This window comes from Nicotiana attenuata, unplaced genomic scaffold (assembly GCF_001879085.1).
Source record: "Nicotiana attenuata strain UT unplaced genomic scaffold, NIATTr2, whole genome shotgun sequence".
NCBI classification, from domain to species: domain Eukaryota; kingdom Viridiplantae; phylum Streptophyta; class Magnoliopsida; order Solanales; family Solanaceae; genus Nicotiana; species Nicotiana attenuata.
This window is the reverse complement of record NW_017670320.1, coordinates 718,985-739,551: the sequence shown is the minus strand read 5'-3', so window position 1 is coordinate 739,551 and position 20,567 is coordinate 718,985. Positions and strand designations below refer to the sequence as shown.

General features: G+C 37.9%; 2 protein-coding genes across 3 annotated transcripts; one reads left to right on the top strand and one right to left on the bottom strand.

The window, feature by feature from the left end:
• Window positions 1-396: 396 nt before the first annotated feature.
• LOC109237807 (UPF0544 protein C5orf45 homolog) lies at window positions 397-2,892 on the top strand. The gene is made up of 4 exons (XM_019404186.1): window positions 397-591; window positions 672-963; window positions 1,042-1,191; window positions 2,351-2,892. The coding sequence occupies exons 1-4, from the start codon at window positions 541-543 to the stop codon at window positions 2,746-2,748; spliced, it is 891 nt and encodes a 296-aa protein (XP_019259731.1). The 5' UTR covers window positions 397-540; the 3' UTR covers window positions 2,749-2,892.
• Window positions 2,893-3,315: 423 nt separating this feature from the next.
• Window positions 3,316-7,674, bottom strand: LOC109237812 (polyadenylate-binding protein 3-like). 2 transcript variants are annotated; one of them, XM_019404198.1, is made up of 7 exons: window positions 7,201-7,674; window positions 5,926-6,701; window positions 5,758-5,835; window positions 5,574-5,663; window positions 4,573-4,860; window positions 3,878-4,081; window positions 3,316-3,770 (listed from the first exon to the last, which is right to left on the bottom strand). In XM_019404198.1, exons 1-7 carry the CDS (start codon window positions 7,508-7,510, stop codon window positions 3,546-3,548), a joined length of 1,971 nt encoding a protein of 656 aa, XP_019259743.1. In that variant the 5' UTR covers window positions 7,511-7,674; the 3' UTR covers window positions 3,316-3,545. The 2 variants fall into 2 exon arrangements, with proteins under 2 accessions (XP_019259743.1, XP_019259744.1); XM_019404199.1 differs by having other exon boundaries at window positions 4,573-4,857.
• Window positions 7,675-20,567: the final 12,893 nt, after the last annotated feature.

Sequence of the window (20,567 nt, the reverse complement as noted above, 5' to 3'; positions counted from 1 at the left end):
AGGTCGAGAATTAAGGTAAACGGTTAATAGGTAGTTTAGAGTCTCTCCTTTCCTTACCAGTATTAGTATTATTCTTAAATTTTTTAATTTTTAGATCTCTATTCATACATGTTATTTCGATCGCTAATTATCGTACTTTTCTGTTATTGTAATTGTTTGTTGCTATTGTTTCTTTTTTTTCACCTTTATTTGACCCGAAGCTCTATTAAGAATAGCCTCTTTATATTCACTAGGTGATTATACTGGGTTTTTTTGCTGTCGTTGAGAAGGTGATCTTGATTTTTCCTTTTTGTTATCCATGCGGTATCTAGTACCGCTCTCTTTAGAACTTTAGTACTTAATTGTTAAAAAATAATTTTACTTTCACATTTCCATATATCACACCACGGGAGTGAACCCAAATATTTTGGCGGGGTCCTAATTCTTTTTCTTATTATCCTTTTCCAAAGCCCAAATTTTGAAGTCTCATTTTTTTACCGCCAGTTCGGTTTATCACTATTCTCCAATACCTTTGACGGAACAATCGCCGGCGCCGGAAGGATGCCGACGGTGTTCATCGCCGTTCAGTGCTGTCAATGCTCCACCATGCAGGTATTTCTCTCCGCTCCTTCATTCTGTGCACACACAGAGAGAGAATAACGTCGTAATGAGAATATCAAGAGATATTTCAGGTGAAGCAGCAGAAGAAGAGTAGCAACAAATGGACTTGCGTTGTCTGCAATCAGAAACAGTCTGTTCGGAAAGTGTTTGCACAGGGGTACAAGGCCAAGGATGTTCGCTTATTTGTTCAGAATTTCAACATGTCTCGTCAATTTACGGATCAGTTGCCCGTGGTAGGCAGGGAAGAAACTGAAACCCTAGAAATTGGAGAACAGAGTCAAAGTCATGGAAGTTACAAGAGAACTGATTGGACTGAGTACCTCGATCCAGAAGAAAATGCAATTGAAAACAATGAAGATTCAGGTAAGTTAATTTTTATTTGGATTGTTTGTTTGTTTGTGTTTTTTTTTTTTTTTTGGTTTTGATTGTTCGATTTGGAAGTGCAAGGAGATGTAATGGAGCCGAAGATTGTGACGGAGTTGCCAAAAGAATTATTCAGGAAGCCTAAGTTGAATAATTACTCTGCTGTTGAAGGTCATTTCGGACCAGTTTTCTCAAAGCGGAATGCCAGAAAACAAAGCACTTCTCAAGGTCAAGTTTACTGAAATTTTTATATAACTCTTTCCTTTCTAGCACAATTGTTTTCGTTACCAACTCCCATCTCCTTGCCTCTCAAATCCTCCAAAAGTCGAATTAGTTTAAAATTCTCAATGGTTTGTGGAAGTCTTTATTCTACCCTATGGAGTCATAGATTTGTAGTTTTTACGATCCTGTGAGGCATTGGAATTTTTCCAAATCCAAGTCTGGTGTTACTGTGTCTCATCAATCAAAATGCACAAAATACAGCTAATATTTATGGCCTTATAGAGGCAAAAAGTCAGTGGGTTCTATATACAATTTTTTTTTTTGTATATCTATATAGTTTGAGACAAAAGCAATGAATCCAATTGAACCCACGGAACTTGCCTTAGATCGCCTCTGGCCACTTGTTTTGGTGCCTAACCATAAAAAGGGATGTGTGTGTGTGGGTGGGGGGGGGGGGTTGTGATTAGTAAAAAGCACCGTCCTATGTTGTTGAGAACATACTGAGCAACTGTCAATGGTTAAAGGTCTAAAAGTTTTAAAAACGGGTTAAATATGGATAAGAACCATATTATTCATTTTGAAAATGGTTAACCAATGGGTCTAACTTTTACATTTGTCAAGCCTCAAATTAGGGGTTCCTCAAGTTAAGTAGACTAAGAATTCTTCCAAAAGTGATCATATGCAAGAAGTCATGGATAATATGGTTACCCATATCCGCCGGTTAACCTGTTTTTTATCCGTATTAAATATAAGTCGGGTCGGATAATTTATCCGTTTTTTATTACCCGTTTTCGACCGAACCATATCCGACCCGACCCGCCAGTTTACCACTCCTATGTAAGAGTGAAGATGAACATGTAAATCATAGTTACAAAGACCTTGTTAGCTTGAAACAAAATAGTGGGTCGAGAAACTCAACTTAGGAAGTGTCTTAAGGTTGGTAGGTACACATAGTATGAGGCAGTGTTAGTATAATAAAAGGGATAACAAAAAAGCAGATAAAATAGCTTGAACACCCTTTCGAGCTGTTTACTTGTTCGAGTGGTCACACTCACGGTGATGGTTGGGGAGGCTAACTTCACTGTTGGAAAACTGCATTGTGGAATTTCACTAAGCCTGTTCTTTGTTAAAAAATGTGACCATCTTAGAGCTTATTGACTTGCAGGTATGGAGCCAAGCAAACGTCAGGCAACAATGGCATCGATGGTCTCCAATTGGGGAGATAATAAACGAGTACCACCAGACATGTCTGTTCAGCCAGCAACAGACAGTCTTTGCAAATTGGATGACAGCATCAACGTATATGGCAATGACAATTCTATGAATGAAAGAATTCTTGGTTATGGCAAGTCAACAGAGAGAAGTCAGCCAAAGACAGCCAACAAAGTCTCCAAATGGACTGAGTACATAAACGTAGATGAAGATGAAGATGATTGTCAATTGCAGTTTGCAAGTGGGAGAGGATTCACATCTGATGTCAACAAATGGAGCAATGATACCTTTGGGACCTCATCGAAGGATCAAAAACTAGATGACGAAGAAATCCACCCTGATTTTCTCTAGATTCGTCTAAGATGAGTGTATTATGAGCTGATAACAAATTTGTGCTCGAGGAACTAGTTTCGTTTGTTTTAGTGGATAAGCTTTTACAACACTAAACGAAGTGCACGTAAACGATTGTAATAAAAAGTACCATATTGGTTAGAACAGTTAGATATATGAAGCCCCATTGAGCAAGTTCTTGACATGAAAAGGAGCCAAGGAAATGCCTAAGACTTTGAAGTAAAATACGTTCAATATGCCAATAAACCCAGCTCAAGAAGGGTAAAATATGCCATATTTTTACCAACGGATGTTTAGGATCAAAGGACCTTTGCCTTACCAGGTCCTCCGGATCTCACCATCCGAAGTTTATGCATCTCAACTACCAACAGCAAACACAGCAGTCAAATAAACTAAATTGATCATGTCCTTGTCACATGAGACAGCATACGTGTCGGAATTATGCTAAATCCTACAAATGCAGAGGCTAAGAGAACAATTTTAGTCAAACAGAACAATCCATAAGTTGCAATAAGTCTCAAAGCAATTTAATATCACAGGAGAAAAAACTCAAATGGGGAAGCCCTAAAAAACCAAAAAATAAACAAATAAATAAAATAATAAAAAATGTGATCAAGCAAAACAAATTCCTAGTTTATCATTCCAAGAAGGTCTCTTTGCTAAAGTTAGAAGCCTATAGAGAATGTCATTTACTGCCTTAGCCAAACCACAGAGGATGATAGCCATCCCACAAAAGAACTAGGTAATAGATTCCCAACGCTGCCACCATTACCCCTTCCAAAAAATAAAAATTTGCTTCATCCATTCAGGGTGAGAGATCCAAATTTGTCACCAACACTAGAACCTGGCCCTGCTAAGCGAAGAACATCCATAGCCTCGGAAACTTTCTTATTGAGAGCATCAGGGGACTCGATGAGATGAAGCACCTCAGTTTGATCCATCTCAAGCAACATCCCAGTAACTTTACCAGCATGATCACGTTCAATGCGTTCCACAAGTGGAAATAACTGCTCTCCAAGCATCTGCAATTTAGAGTTAAGCTGATAAAGCATTGGGAAACAAAGAGACAGCAGCTCAAGTTTGACACGAAAGTCAGCATGGCACAGTGAAGCTAAAATCAAGGACGTACCCGATGCTGATCTTCTGGAGAAGCAAAGGCCAAAGAAGAAGCAAGTGTTGATGGTGGCCCTGGGTTAGTGCGTTGGATGTCCAACGTAGATGATGTCATAGCAGAAGCATCAAATGGCGCTGGCATAATTGGTCCCATCATACCTTGAGTGATGCTAGGATGCATGCCATTTCGTCCATTGGGATTGAATCTACCGGAGTTCCACTGCATAAAACAAAGCTTTAACAACTCAACTTTGTCCTCGGGAATCGAATTATTAATTGAAACTGAACGCCAGTTTGAAGATTGTACAGTTGTGTTATTATTTTCAAGATTTCCCATCAATTTCTTGATAAAATCATACCTAACCAAAGAAGTCACTCATTCACATATGCCAAAGGTTTTAAGATAGTAATGTTTTAATCTTACGATCTATCACATAAAATTAGTGACTTTTTATTCAAAGCTTTTATGAAATAATGAAATAGGGAAATAACCAAATGACGTGTCAATGCTTAAGTACCACAGCCAAGAAGTTCGCGTTTATATCACTTTGAACTGTTGTTTACAATAGAAGTGATTGTCGGTATTCAACTAAAATATACTCATACATAATTTTCGAAAAATATATTTCTTTAGAAGACCAGAAAGTGAATGCATCCTGAATAAAAATGATGTACTTTCACGTAACGTTACTAGAAAGAAAGAATATGCACCTGCTGCTGCTGTTGAGTATTCCCTCCTCTCCTTCTACCAACACGTCCGTGTTGTCCTTGATGCTGAAGCTGATAGGGCAAGAGGAAATTCGGGCCAACAGCTGGACGAAGTCCAGGCATGAGTTGTTGCTGGAAGCCAAATCCAGCGGCTTGAGGTGCTATAAGTCTTGGGGCACCTTGACCAAAGTAGACCTGCTGAGGAGCAAGTCGAGGTGCCCCATTGTGAAACCCAGGCATAGGAGGAGGAGCCATCCCCCCAGCTGGTCGCATCCGAGCAAAATGTGCCTGCTAACAAGTAAACATTGAATTAAGCTACACGCATCCAAAATGCTGATCTGTAGAAGGCCAATTATCATTGAATGTAACAGAGGTTGTACAACACATGTCCAGCAGGATGGATTTAACATAAACAGAAAGATGATGATATGCGAACAACTTTTAAGGAAGAATAACATCCAAGGACTAGAGAATCTCTATTTGTAAGTCTAAGGAACCAAAATACCACAGGAAGCTCCTTTGACACTCAAAGGTTTTGTTCACTACAACAGAAAGCTCCTGTTTCTGAAAGGACAGTTCATTATCAAAGAAAATATATAAGAGGGATGCCCCATTCATTCTTCGAATTTACATCACATGAATCCAGATCTTATCAAATGGAATGACTTTCTTTGTTTTGTTTATGGATATATTATAAAAGTAGTCCACAAATACCATAGAACATTTTATCATGTAGAACCTCATTTGTCAAATTAAAGGCACGATATATTATTGGTGAACTGATAATGTTCTCAGTCCCAAAGATTAAAAAACGACTGGTTATGATAGTAAGCAGTGCAAATGCGCTATACCTTTGATCACGAGTAACGTGCACTATATAACTAATACATTCAGGCATATGACATCATAGCATGCTTAGATAGATTCCCTCCTCAAGGAACCAAAATTATTTGCTGTTCACGTGAAAATTACATCTTAGGAGAAAAAATCTAATGTACAATCACCTGTAGCCATGCTCTTCTTTCATCCTTGCGCTGGGCAACAGCAACAAATAAAGGTTTCTTTCCTATCAACTTGCCATTCATTTCGTTCAACTGAAACAATAATAAAAACATTGTATGCCTTCATGTTTCTGTCTCTTTAAAAGAAAGCAACAGAAGGTAGACTAGATAATTTGGGACAACTCACAGCTCGTGTAGCTTCCTCGGGGGTGGAGAAGGCAACAAAGCCAGAACCCTTGCTCACCCCTTTTGAGTCGCGCATCACCTAATAATAATTTCAAGTTGATATATAACACTAAAACAAGCTTTTCCATAGATGATTTGCACTGAAAAAATTAATATGTTGGGGACATACCTTGCAGGACGTTATGGTTCCATACTCCGAGAATAACTCTTTCAGATTTTCATCATTCACACTGTCGTCGAGATTTTTCAAATACAAGTTAGCACCTTTTAGTTTCTCAAATCGTCTAGCTCTTTCTTGTTCGAATTTGGCTTTCAGTTCTGCTTCGCGTTCTGATTTCTTCTGGGCCTTGCCTACATACAGAACTTTTTCTTTCAAGGAACTGCCACTCAACTGTTCAACAGCAGAGGCTGCAGCATCCGAGCTCTCATAATTGACGAAGCCAAAACACTTGGACTTCCCATTTTTGTCTTTCATAACTACAGCACTGGTGATGGTTCCATACTTCTCAAAAAGCTTCTTAAGATCCTCATCAGTGGTAGTTTCAGGAAGGTCTTTCACATACACATTTGTGAATTTATCAGAGGCATTTGCTTGACTCCTTTCTTGTCGACGGATGAAGTGGCCAACATAGACTTGTTTATCATTTATCAACATACCATTTAGACGCTTGATTGCATTGTGTGCGGCTTCGTCCTGATCAAATTGCACAAATCCATATCCTTTTGACTGACCATTACTATCAACAACTACCTTGCAGGAAAGAACCGTTCCAAAGGCAGCAAAAGTGTCATACAATGCCTTGTTATCAATTGACGAGTCCAGATTCTTAATGAAAACATTTGCATATCCGCTCTTCCGCAGACTAGGATCTCTATGAGAAAACATTATCCTCATAGGTTTTCCATTCAACTGACTAAAATTCAATAACTCCCTAGCAGTAGCAGCTGCAATGCATAAATTAAATTACAGAAGTAAAAGGTCATTAAGACCCATAGTACGTAATAAAATTTAAAAAGAATTTAACGCAATTACTACTTGAAAGGGATTTGAAAACAATAGTCAAACAAAATTAATGATGGACTTAAAAGCACCAAACACAAAAGCTGACAGCTTTATTATTTTATTAAAATAAACAGCATAAAGTAGAAGGAACAGAAGTATAGAATTGTACCAACACAAAATCTACGAGATCAATAAATCGAGAAGTGGTCAAATATTTAATTACGAAAACCCAAAAGAATAGTAAAAAGAAACGGAAGAAAACTCAAAGCAATGAGCGTAATCAAACCACTAGCAATCACTTGAAAGTTGAAACTACAGTCAAAATATCATTCTGGAACTTTATCAACAAAACAAACGCCGAATAAGCAAAATAAAGCGACATGCAAATAAACAATCCAGTGTGTGTGTGTGTTGCAACAAGAAGCAATACTAGTGGCTAACCATCATGTGGAGAAGCGAAATTGACATAAGCGTAACCGAGGGAGAACCGGCCCGATTGATCCCTGCAAACCCTAACGGACACGACTTGTGCCACGTGGTTAAACACCTCATACAGTTGTCCTTCTTCCACTGACGTGTCCAGATCCCCTACGTACAGGGCATAGTTCGTACTAGTCGTCACACCAACACCACCACTACCGTTACCACCACCTCCCATTGCCACCTGCGGAGTCGGCGGTGGTGTCGCTCCGACCGTCGTCGTTTCCGCCTGAGTTTGCACCGCTGGTGGCGGAACCGCCGTCGCCGCCATCACTTGAGGTTATCTCCGATTAAAATCGAATAACACGTTAAATAGATTATTACTATTATTATATATATAGAGAGAGATAAATGTGTCTGAATATAGAGAGAGAGAAAGAGATTGAATTGTGAAGTGAAAGACTTAATGGATGAAGAGGAGAAGATCAGAGAGAGGAGGCGCAGCGCGGAGAGAAGTGAAAAATTGGCACTCGTGAGTGTATATATATGGAGAAGAGCGTGGAGCCCACTGAGAACCGGTTCCTTAGTAATATGGCAGCGATTGGATGGGGCCGCACGTGTGGGTAATAGTGACATGTGCTGAAGTTCTCTCGTATTCCACGTGCTTTTCGGCTTCGAGAAAGTTAATTATTGTACGGAAAAGGGCCTAAACTGTCCTAGGTTATTCAATTTGGTACAAAATTGACATCCATCCACTTATTGAGTTAAAAATAACCCCACCGTTATCTTAGTCGCTCAATTATACCCTTATTATTAACGGACTTATCTAAAAGAAATAAAAAAAATTTAACGATTATCCATGTGTTACCGTGCTATTAGCCTAAATATAAATCCTTGCTAAATTAAACAGAAAAAAACACCATAAACCTAAGTTTTTATTGATCCGCCCCGATTTTAAACCCTATTAGTCCAAACCCGATTTTAAAATTAACTTCTTCTTCATCTTTTTGATTCTGCAAATGGAAGCGCCACTAAAACAAGAAAAGTAACAATTTAAGCAAGAAAATATTGAGTTTAGGAATGAAATGAAATGGGTATGAGAATAACATTCGGGATCTGGACTTAGGAAGTAATTCATTAAATGAAATCAAATGGGTGTGAGAAAAAAAATTCATTTTCTCCTCCTCTAATTCAATTTCATGGAGATTGGAGAAAAAAGGGGGAGGTGGCAATGGGGCATGCCCTTTTTTCGGGCGACTGTGAAGAAACTGGGTGTTTTTTCTAAAAAATTTTTTGGTAAGATTTAAATTTAGATCAACAGGACGGTGACACGTGGATATTAATTATAAATATTTTTCAATTAGTCCGTTAGTTAATAAGGGCATATGTGAGCCACTAAGATAACAGCAGGGGCATTTTTGGCTCAATAGGTGGACGGGTGGAATTTTTGTACCAAATCGAATAGTCTAGGGGCATCTTTGGCACTTTTTCGATTATTGTATGTTGGCGTTTTTCCAATTTTAAGAATGAAAGGACTCCTCGTTCAAGAGACAAGTTACCCCAAAATTAATTATTCTCATATTAGTTATTTTGAAATTATTATTTCACTGTCTTATACAGATAAAAATAATATTATAATCTCAAAATAATTAATTTAGATATTGGTTATATTGCGATTTTATCCCAACCAAACGTAGGATAAACTCATTTCAAATTTGATACCGAGATTAATTATTCCTTATCCCTCGTACTAAACGAACCAAAAGAGTTTTCTTTATTGTAATTTTATACACGCCTTTTATAAGGGATAATTTAACACCTTCTCTTACGTTTAATTCCATCATACTCTTCTTCATGGTTTAACCGTCGCTTTCCTTATTTTAGTATCTTATAACCATTCTTTTAATATATTTATTTTTAATATAAATAAATTATGATTTGATTAATTTGCTCTTTCTAATATACCTTTTTTATTTAATTAATTTGGCAAGCTTCTTAAAAATGTTATTTCCGTCCACGTTATTGTGGTTATCCAGTATTCGGCATTCGCGGCTCCATATCCTATTCTTTACCTTCCCCATTATTCCTTTTACACAAAGAAAGAGAATAGATAAGAAAAAAAGAATAGATTACAGAATCTGATAAATCACTCTAGTAGACATTGATTTTTTCAAATGACATGCCGCCGTAGATGTAACAATCCGACCAGTTGTTCGGCGGTTTGAGGCATTGAGTAGCTTCACTTTGTGTATTATGATTTGCACGTGTAGTCGGGTTTGAATTTCGGGAAGTTCGGACTTGATTCGGAAGGAAAATTCTCAATTCGGAAGCTTTAAGTTGGAAGAGTTGACCAAGGTTGACTTTTGAGTAAATGATATCGGAATCTGATTTGAAGGTTCTAATAGGTTCGTATGATAATTTTGGACTTGGTCTTATATTCGGGTCGAGTTTTAGGTGGACCGGGAGCGTTTCGGCGCTTAGTGTGAAAAGTTGTCATTTTGAAGATTTTACAACTTCCTAAGTTTGATATGAGGCGGACTTTGGTGTTATCGATGCCCGTTTGGGATTTCGAACCTCGGAATAGGTTCGTATTGTGATTTCTAACTTGTGCGTAAAATTTGGCGTCTTTCCAGAATGTTTAAGTGTGATTCGGACGCGTTCGGCGAAGTTGTAATGTTTGAAAGTTAAGAGAATATTCTGATCGTCGATTCGTGCTTTTGATATTATTCGTGGCGTTTCGAGCCTTTGGATAAGTTTGGATAAGGTGTTAGAACTTGTTAGAATGATTGGACGGGGTTCCTCGGACCTCAGGTAAGTTTTGGGGTGGTTTACGACCACTTTTAAGCCTTTTTGAACCGCTAATAACTGGTGTTAGGGGTGTGAAACGCGATCGCAAAGGTCTGTGCCGCGATCGCGAAGAGAAAAGTGCATTCCAGGCCTTGTGAATCGCGATCGAGGAAGGAAGGGTTGCGATCACATATAAGGAAATTTTTGCTGTCAACGTTTTGACTTCAGAAGCTTATATTTTGCAATCTATAAATAATTTGGGAATGATCTAAAAATGAGAGTTGTAGTCCTTTGAATCTAGTTTTTAGAAAATTAAACCGTTTGGTATATGAAATTTTGAACAAAATGTTATGGGTATTATACCAAAGGGTATCTATGAAGAGGAAAACACAATTTGTACACCGCGATCGCGTGGTTTTTGACCGCGATCGCAATTAATAAAATGATGCTGGAACATTTGTTAACTTTGATCGCGTGGCTAAAGACCGCCAACGCAAAGAAGGAGGCCTGGCAGGTGTATTAAACATCCAATTTTGGGATTTTTAGTTCATTTCTTCACCTTAAGTTCTTGGAGCACATGTAGGTCTTGAAGACATTAAACATCCAATTTCGGGATTTTTAGTTCATTTCTTCACCTTAAGTTCTTGGAGCACATGTAGGTCTTGAAGACCATTTTCTCCATATATCATAAGATAAGTTATTCCTACTTGTATTAATTTATATACAAGGATTAATGGATTTAAACATGAAATTTTATAAAAATTGTGAAATTTTTTAAGAAAAACCTAAAATTTATATTTTTAGATTTTTACCACGAAATTGGACATGAAATTGAAAATAAATTATACATTTAAGTTCATGGTGCTTTGGGTAATATTTATCTTTGAAAATTTTCGGAATGTGGGTACTTGGGCCCCGGGGGTTGACTTTGTTGAATTTTTGAGTCGATTTGTGAATTGTTATAAATTATTAATTTACGAGTATTGGAGTATATAGTTATTGGTTTGTACGTTGTTTGATTAGTTTCGGATCGTTTGACATCGAGTTGAGGTGTTTGAGAGGCTTTGGAGCCGGTTATCGAATTTTGGAGCGAGGCAAGTCTCTTGTCTAACCTTGTGAGGGGGAATTTATCTTGTATGTGTTATATTTGTTATGTGCTACATGATATGGGAGCTACGCACGTATGAAGTGACGAGTGTCCGTGCATCTGCTAGAATTCCTGATTATGTCCGGGTAGACCTAGACTCACGCCATGTTTTAATTGATTATGTCCAGGTAGATGTTGATACTCAATTTTTCCCTATATATTTTAATACACATATATACTTTCAAAATAGCATATATGCATATATAAGCATGCATTTCTATAATTTTAAAGGCTTTAGATTGATTTATTTCTTCCCCTTTTACTTGTAAAATTTTCAATAATTGTCCTTCAAACTATTGTTGTGGTAATTTAGCCATCTATATCCTATATTTATGCCAAAACATTGCTTAAATATTTTTGTGCATTTTTATAATTGCATTTATATTTTTAAGCCAATTTGCATATAATTGCAATGCTAGCCCTATTAATGCAAAATTACGTTATTAATGCATAAAAGGGTCTTTTATATTTTTTAAATATTAAACAACTATTTTTAATCATTTTCAGTACATGAAATATTTTTTAGAAATCATTTATTTATTTTTTGTAAATTGTATAGTACTAAAAATGGCTATTTAAAACTTAACCTATTTTATTTCAATTTCAGCCTAAATTCAACCCAACCCAATCCCAATACCCAGCCAATTTTCTAATTAAATTACCCGACCCAGGCCCCAAACACATTTTACCCGACCCAGGCCCCTCTAATCTTGGCCGTTGATCTTCGAGATCAACGGCCCGGATTCACCCTTTCCTAATTAAACTAGCCTATACCCCCCAAAACCTAATTCATTTCACCACCTCCTCCGCCGCCCTAAAATCCTCTCTGCTCTCAAAACACTCTCAACCTAAACCCTAATCTTCAAACGCCGACCTCCCATCTCCGGCCATCTCCGGTGACCTCTCATCATCTCTCATGCCTCCAATGGCTTCTCTCACGTCATTCTTGCCTTTTCTAAGGCCCTCAAGGGACCAGGGCCATGTCGACTTGCATCTAGGGTTCATCTCCTGCCTGTTCCTGGCCATTCCAGTGTGATTTCAAGCGAAATCGTTCTATATTTGCTACGATCTATAGGTTTCTAGACATGATTCTTCATCTTTGTATGGGTCTCTTCGAAACCCTAATTTCTTTTCTATACCTCCTAGATCTGTACAGATCTAGGACGATTTGAGTTTGTTTCTTGAGTGTTTTACAATAGCCTTGAGATTCTTTACAAGAATCGTTTGATTTCAAATGATTTCTTCACCTTTTCTAAAACTAGGATTTTCGGAATTTCTTTTAAAACTTTGTTCAAATAATTCTTTATGTTTAAACTTCTATTTTTCACATATTTTGACTGATTCTATGAGTCTACTACAGCCTTAACTCGCCTATGCTGAAAGACCTAATTTTTTAGGGTTCTTCGTTTGGTTTTTGAGTATTAGCATGACTGACCGGTTCTCGTTTTGAGTTTTTTGTGATTTCTCGTGACTGTCTTGCCTTGATATGCTTCTACTGAGTTTCTTAGTCTAAACTTTCACTGATTCTATGTGCTTGTGTTCATCTTGGCTGATCACATCAAGACCTGTATCTTTCTCATTGAATCAGTATTGTTTAACTTTTATTTTGCTAGAGTTATGTGTCGATTCCTTACTATCCATGTTTTACCTTATTTATATGCTAAACATGCTGACTCATTTCATGACCTTCTCTTTGATTGAGCTATGTAATATTCTGAATTCCTTATTTCTTGGGTTGATTTGAACACTTTCCCTTAAACCTTCAATTCTTACCTTTCTACTCAATTTGATTGATCTGCTTGCCTTAATTAACTTTCCCTTACCTTGTCTGCATTGTTACTCGATTCTTACTGATTATTTCCTTAACTAGAATTTTCTGAACCTAGCCCTAATTACCTATTCTATACTTGCAATGTTTGAAGGCTTTCCTTATTTGTTATACTCCAGCTATGTATGATTTCTTTCCTTATTTGTCACCTACTCTTTACCGTTTGAATTAATTCCCTTAATTAAGGGAGGACTCGAACTGATTTTACTCTAAGTTCTATAATTACTAAACAATTTGATCCTTACCTTATTTACCTAGCTTTCAAACTACTATATATATTGCTCTCTTCTACAGTCTAAGGACATGAGTTGACATCTCTCATACACTCAAAAGCTCTTCTGCTTTCTTTGTTACTTACTATTGTTACTAAATTAGCCGGCTGCAAGCCAAGGCTAATTATTGCACTCTCCTGTTCTCTACCTTTCGTTTACTCTCTTTACTGGTATGTTCTGATTTTAAATTCAAGCTCTTAAACCAATGTGTTTCATATTGCTTCAGTTCATCATATTCCTAATCTGTTTCTATCTATTGTTTTGTTGTTCAATATGTAATTGACCTATTACTTCCCCTAGTTATGTCTTATGACTTCTAGGATCAGCATGTCTTATGAAATTGTAGTCTGTTTAAATTTGACTCTACCCTATTTTTGAATGTTGGTTTACTTGCTATTTAGTCTCTAGTATGATCCTTTCTTTGCAAAGCAATGTTGTTACCCTAAGTTGTTTGGTTCTATGTTGGTTCTGAAATTCTTACTGTGTTGTATCATTAGCTATCCCTAATCCCATGAACCCCCTAAAGCACCTCTGATTCTATAACTATGTTCTAATTGGCACCCCTGGATACATGTATTACTATTTGCACTATTAGCTACCCCCTTAATTGCAAAGATTTCAGTTTATTTGTATTGTGTGTTCCCACCCCCAATTACCCATGTGTGAAGGTTTGTTAATTGAGTGTTGCTGAACCTGTTTTGGCTCTATGTTTGATCTGTTGTTTGTGTGATTATACAACTCTTGTAAAAAACTGTTTTATTGAACAATTCTCCTCTTTATAAAACAACTTCAACTGAGTCTTTTCAAATACTGCTTTCCTATTAAAACCTTTTCAAAACTATGTCAAGCACTCTCACTCTACTCTTAGGTCCTTAAGTTCTGCCCCTCCAGTGTATGACTGCCTTGGGATCCCTATGAGATCCCTTTGAACTCTGATACACTGGAGCTGGCTCTTCCACACTATACTTACTCAGTTCTGGTTATAAAGTCCAGGTGTGAGCACTGACCAGGATCCTTGAGATCCTTAGGGAACTCTGACGCACCTAGACAATGATATTGTCTATGGAATTTGGCATTTGAGGCTATTGGAGGCTTGGGGAAGTCATTTGGGCATGCTTCAGGCTCCCTATAGTTAACTTATTCTTTTCTTTATTGTTTATGTAATTTATTCAGTTGGTCTGTAATAATTATTTATAAACGACATTAGGGTGATTAGTGAAAAGGGGTGGGTAGTTACATATCTGTGGGGTAACTCGGGTAGATACCATGCCTATAGGATCGTGTTGATGTACTTGCTATGTTTGCTTTATCATGCTAGAAACCATGCCTATAGGATTTTAAGGGATTCAATATCAGAAACCATGTCTATAGGGTTAAAATCAACTTCATAAGTAGATACCATGCCTATAGAGTGTAAAGTGATTGAGTTCAACTTCTGCTACTGCATGTATTTACATTTGTCTCACTGACATCAGCTCTTAACAATTAGATACCATGCTTATAGGAATTAAAAATCAGAAATTTGGCTTATAGAACTTAAAATCAACTTAGTTTAAACAAGTCGGTCTAATTCATGTTAGTTCGCTTTGAAACTGGCCTAATCAATTGTCTATTTCTTTAAATGAATTTTTTTTCTCTCAAACACTGCCTTAATTTACTATCACTAGACAGCATGCCTATAGGAACTCAAGAATCCGTTTTAAAGAAAAACGGTTCACTGTTCTACTACATCAACGTAGTTATCATGCTCTTAGGACGTCACTGTTCTGCGTTTAGGCAAGCCTATAGGGCGATTTTAAATTCTGCAACTCTGAAACTGTATTTTTGCTACTTAAAGTTGTCCAGATTTAACAGGTTTAATCAGTAGGCAAGTTAAATAGGATCTTTCACATATTGTCCTAATTCAATACTATATAACCCCTGCTCACCTAGATATCATGTTCTGGGATTTTTCTCTTAAGTATTTGAATGTTTTTTGACGACGTGCACTTATTTGTTATGTTTGAGGAGGTAACTGTGAGCCTATAACTTGTTTCTTTAAATGTAGTCCTAAGTGTTCTTGATTGTCGCCTAGATTTTTATCCTTTAAAACCTTAGGAAAGTCTAGAGCTGTCCAAAGAATAGAGGTCCTAAAATACCTCCAGGGCCACGAGGAAGGGACGGGTAGTGCACGCATAGGACATTGTCAAGGTTACTAGAACGCTTTAGGCTATGACCAAGGGGAGGGACTTGGGTAGAACGGGATATGATGACTACACGTTAATGTCACGTGTAGCCCCTCATTGAGGAGTGTTTGCCAGGCATTGCGTGGGGTGATCCTGTAGGCTAACCAACCTAGGACCCCTACTTCCCAAATTCCCTTTGTCTAAAACTTTACCTTTTTTTTATATGTACACAACTTGTTCAAATTCTTTGTCTTATTATTTGAGTCATACAATGTCCAACATGCTTTATTTGCAATTATGTGTTTCAACTACTTATTTGTTAAAGGACTAATTCATAAGTAAAGTTCGACCGGGACCCACCGTTGTGGACCGAGAGGAGTGCCTAACACCTTCCCCTCAAGGTTATTTAGAGTCCTTACCCTAAATCTCTGGTAATACAAACTAGTCTAAGAGTTAATCGCTCTAGGTGCCTTAACGCACCATAATCCGTCAGGTAGCGAATCTTCAAATACCCAAATCCCAAAAGGAAATGAGTTACTACCCCCCATGAACGTCGAAACCTGGAGTTTCTCTGTGGAGGAAAAAGGGGGCGCGACAGTAGACCTTGAGTTTTCTTTATCATGTCTATCTTATATTCCAGACAGTTTTGTACTCCCTAGTAGATGCTCATGCACTTGTGACACCGAGTTTTGAGAATTTGGTTTTGTATATGGTTGTATTCTATTATTACTTGGGGTTTATATTTTGGTCACATCCGAACATTTAAAATAATCATATTTGTACCTTTTTATAAATAAAAAAAGAACGAACTTTCACTCTTTACTTCTTAAGTTAGTTTGAAATACATCTTGGATCTACAATCGACGTATTGATTTAATTGTTGGCTAGCCTGACGACGGCGTTGGGCGCCATCACGGCTTATAGTGGGATTTGGATCGTGACATTTTGGTATTAGAGCACTAAGTTCACTTAGGTCTCATGAGTCATGAGCAAGTCTAGTAGAGTCTTGCGGATCTGTACAAAGACATATGTACTTATCTTCGAGAGGCTACAGGGCTATTAGGAGAACTTTCCGTTCTTTATTCCTCGTCATGCGAATTAATTTTATTAGAGCTTATGTCTTTATTTCTTTCCTGCTCATCCTTACGCGATGTTGAGTATTCGTTCTTAGTTGGTTGGTAGCCATGGATGTGCAGATTTTGCTACCTGGTGCGGAAGGTGGTGGGAGTATCTCTCGTGGTATGATCGTATAAGTGTGACGTGTCAATCATTTATGTGGTAGAAATTGAAATCAGGTATGAGGATTTTGGTACTTTATCTAATTGGAGAGTTTATGTCTAAGAGACGCTCTGTCCCTTAGTTGCGAACTATTGAAGTTTGTTCCTGATTTGATGGTTGATCGTATGTGTCATGTATATGGTCATTGTGGGTCTTTGGGAGGTTATAGACCTATTTGGGGATGATCATAATCGGCTCTGATGTCTATGGGTAGGCCGAATATGAACGTATATTCTATACGAGATCATATATGCTTACTCGACATAGCATTACTTATGGATGAGTCTTCGAGCGTGGTGGATGGTATTCCTGCCTTCATCTATTTCAGGTGCTACTCTTTAACGGCATGGAAATTGTGAGACATCTTGATTATTCAAACGTGTGTTGTAATCCTGTGTAGCTTGTGTTGTTATATAAGCGAGATGGCTCTTGAGATGCAGGTCGTTTATTGCATCTTAGTCATGCTTGGCATTTTGTGGCGCATGGCGCTATCTCTCTCCCAAAGTTGTGTTTATGCACTTGGCGTGCTTATGGTCGATATTCAGGCATTATGCGAGTATGAGAATTTTGGCTCGATTGGTATTTCCTCATTGATTGTTATGTGTGGATCGGGTGGCACGGCGCCACCGGTATGATGTTTAGATCGGGTTGCATGTCGCAACAGTGAGATGTTGAGTACGGTTCTTTTTACTTATTTGTGTGTCTTGTTCCTCATCTCTGAGTTAGGTTCATAGCATTCGTCTGGTTGTTTTATATGTTACGCGAGCTGGATAGTTCTTTACCATATTTCGTTTTCCTTATTGGTCATATTCGAGTTGTGTCTTGTTGGTGCATTGATGGTATCATATGAAATTTTAGATGGTTTTTTTTATGTCCATCGACCGAGCAGATTGTAGTGGGTGAAGCGAGGTTGTTGGACCTGAAACCAATGCAATCGGATTTATATAATATATATTGGAAGGAAAATGTCACTAATCAGTTCAAAATGAGGCAATGGTTCTCATCAAGTAAAGAGACTCCGTGAGTTATTGATTCGGCAGGTGATTATGAATTTCTACACATCTCTTTTATCGTTGCAGTATTGCGAGGGTTGGAGTAGGGCTTGTATGTGTTATGAGTTGTACTATGGGAATCGGGTTCGTGAATTAGTAGCTATTGTGGTGGGATGATGTTGCTACGGGCAAATAAATTGTGCGGCGAATTGTGTGATTACAGCATGGGGGTATGATCATGTTTTGGGCACAACTTGTCGAGATTGATACGGGATATGTATGCTAGAATCAGACCTTATAGAGAATTCCGGATGTTGGAATTTGGTTCTAAGACTTGTGGGCTAAGGTAGCAGGAAGGACCTTCAGTCAGAGTTGAGCTAAGGTACTCCAATGGATTGTGGTGGCACGGGTAGGTGCACGAGGTTTTGTACAATGATTTTGGGCAACTCTAGAACGGTTCCTAGCACGTTCGAGGATGTACGTATGTTTAAGTGGGGGAGAATGTAAGGACCCGACCGGTCATTTTGAGCTCTAGCGCATCGTTCGGCGATTTGAGGCCTTGAGTAGCTTCACTTCATGTATTATGACTTGTGCGTGTAGTCGGGTTTGAATTTCGGGAAGATCAGAGTTGATATGGAAGGAAAATTCTCAATTCGATAGCTTTAAGTTTGAAGAGTTGACCAAGGTTTGACTTTTGAGTAAACGGCCTCGGAATCGGAATTTGAAGGTTCCAATAGGTTCGTATGATGATTTTGGACTTGGGCGTGTTGGGATCGAGTTTCAGGTGGACCCAGAGAGTTTCGGCGCTTATTGTGAAAAGTTGGGATTTTGAAGATTTTGCAACTTCCTAAGTTTGATATGAGGCGGACTTTGGTGTTATCGATGTCCGTTTGGGATTTCGAAGCTTGGAATAGGTTCATATTGTGATTTGTGACTTGTAAGTAAAATTTGCCGTCGTTCCAGAATGTTTAAGTGTGATTTGGATGCGTTTGACGAAGTTGTAATGTTTGAAAGATAAGAGAAGATTTTGATCATCGATTTGTTGTTTTGATGTTATTCGTGGCGTTTCGAGCCTTTTGATAAGTTTGTATAAGGTGTTAGGACTTGTTAGAATGATTGGACGGGGTTCCTCAGACCTCAGGTGAGTTTTGGGGTGGTTTTGGACCAATTTTAGTCCTTTTTGAACCGCTAATAACTGGTGTCAGGGGTGTGAAACGCGATCGCGGAGGTCTGGGCCATGATCGCGAATAGAAAAGTGCATTCCGGGCCTTGTGAATCACAATCGCGAAAGGAAGGGCCACGATCGCGTAGAAGGAAATTTCTATTGTCAATATTTTGACTTCAGGAGCTTATATCTTGCAATCTATAATGAATTTGGGGAGGATCTAAAAATAAAAGTTATAGTCCTTTGAATCTAGTTTTTAGAAAATCAAACTATTTGGTGTTTGGAATTTTGTACAAAATGTTATGGCTATTATACTGAAAGTATCTATGAAGAAGAAAACATAATTTGTACATCGCGATCGCGATCAAGAAAATGATGCCATAACATTTGTTAACTTCGATCGCGGGGCTAATGACTGCCATCGCGAAGGAGGACGCATGGCAGGTGTATTAAGCATTCAATTTCGGGATTTTTAGTTCATTTCTTCTCATTTAAATTCTTGGAGCACATGTAGGGCGATTTGGGGTGATTCTTGAAGATCATTTTTGCCATATATCATAAAGTAAGTTATTCCTACTTATTGTAAGTTTTATACAAGGATTATATATGGATTTAAACATGGAATTTTGTAAAAATTGTGGGATTTGTGAAGAAAAATCTGGAATTTATATTTTTAAATTTTGATCACGAAATTGGACATGGAATTGAAAATAAATTATACATTTGAGTTCATGGTGCTTTGGGTAATATTTATCTTTGATTCGAAATGTGGGTACTTGGGCCCGGGGGTTGACTTTGTTAACTTTTCGAGTGGAGTTGTGAATTGTTATAAATTGTTAATTTACGAGTATTGCAGTATTTAGTTATTGGTTTGTACGTTGTTTGATTAGTTTCGGATCGTTTGACATTGGGTTGAGGTGTTAGAGAGGCGTTGGAGCCGGTTATCGAATTTCAGAGCGAGACAAGTCTCTTGTCTAACCTTGTGAGGGGAAATTTACCCCATAGGTGTTATATTTGTTATGTGCTACATGTTATTGGAGCTATGTACGTATGAGGTGACGAGTGTCCGTGCATATGCTAGAATTCCTGATTATGTCCGGGTAGACCTAGACTTACGCCATGCCTTAATTGTACTATTTGAGTTATTCTTACCTATTTAAATGCTTTAGTTCACATTATAACCTGAGACTAGACTCGTGTAGAGTAATGGACTTGCTATTTTAGATATTTGACGAGCTACTTGATCAGCCGTGGAAATTGTACTTCCCTTACGGATCATTTCCACGTTGTGCGTATTCATCAAAAGTTTTTTTAAAATTCATAGCTCACACGTATATTTCGTGAGTGGGGTCGAGGACCCGTTAAAGTTTCATATTCTAATGGGTTCGGGTTGAACGCCTCAGTAATACTCTTATGGGATCAGTTGCTTGCCTCGATATTATCATGTATCATATTATTATGGGATCGGGCGTTCGTCTCGGCAGTTCTATGAAACACTATTATGGGATCGGACCGCTCGCCTCGGCAGAATCGTGTATAATGTTTGATAATGTCACGATCCAAACCTATGGGCCGCAACGAGCACCCGGTACATTACTCAATCGAGTACCAAAATAACATATCTTTCTTATTATTCTTTCATTAGCAAATGGGCCAAAATGGGCCGTCATGGGCTAACTAGAATAAACATAGGGGAATACTCAATAGAGGACGGCCTAACCTGATATAAAAACTTATACATGTGATATACGGGC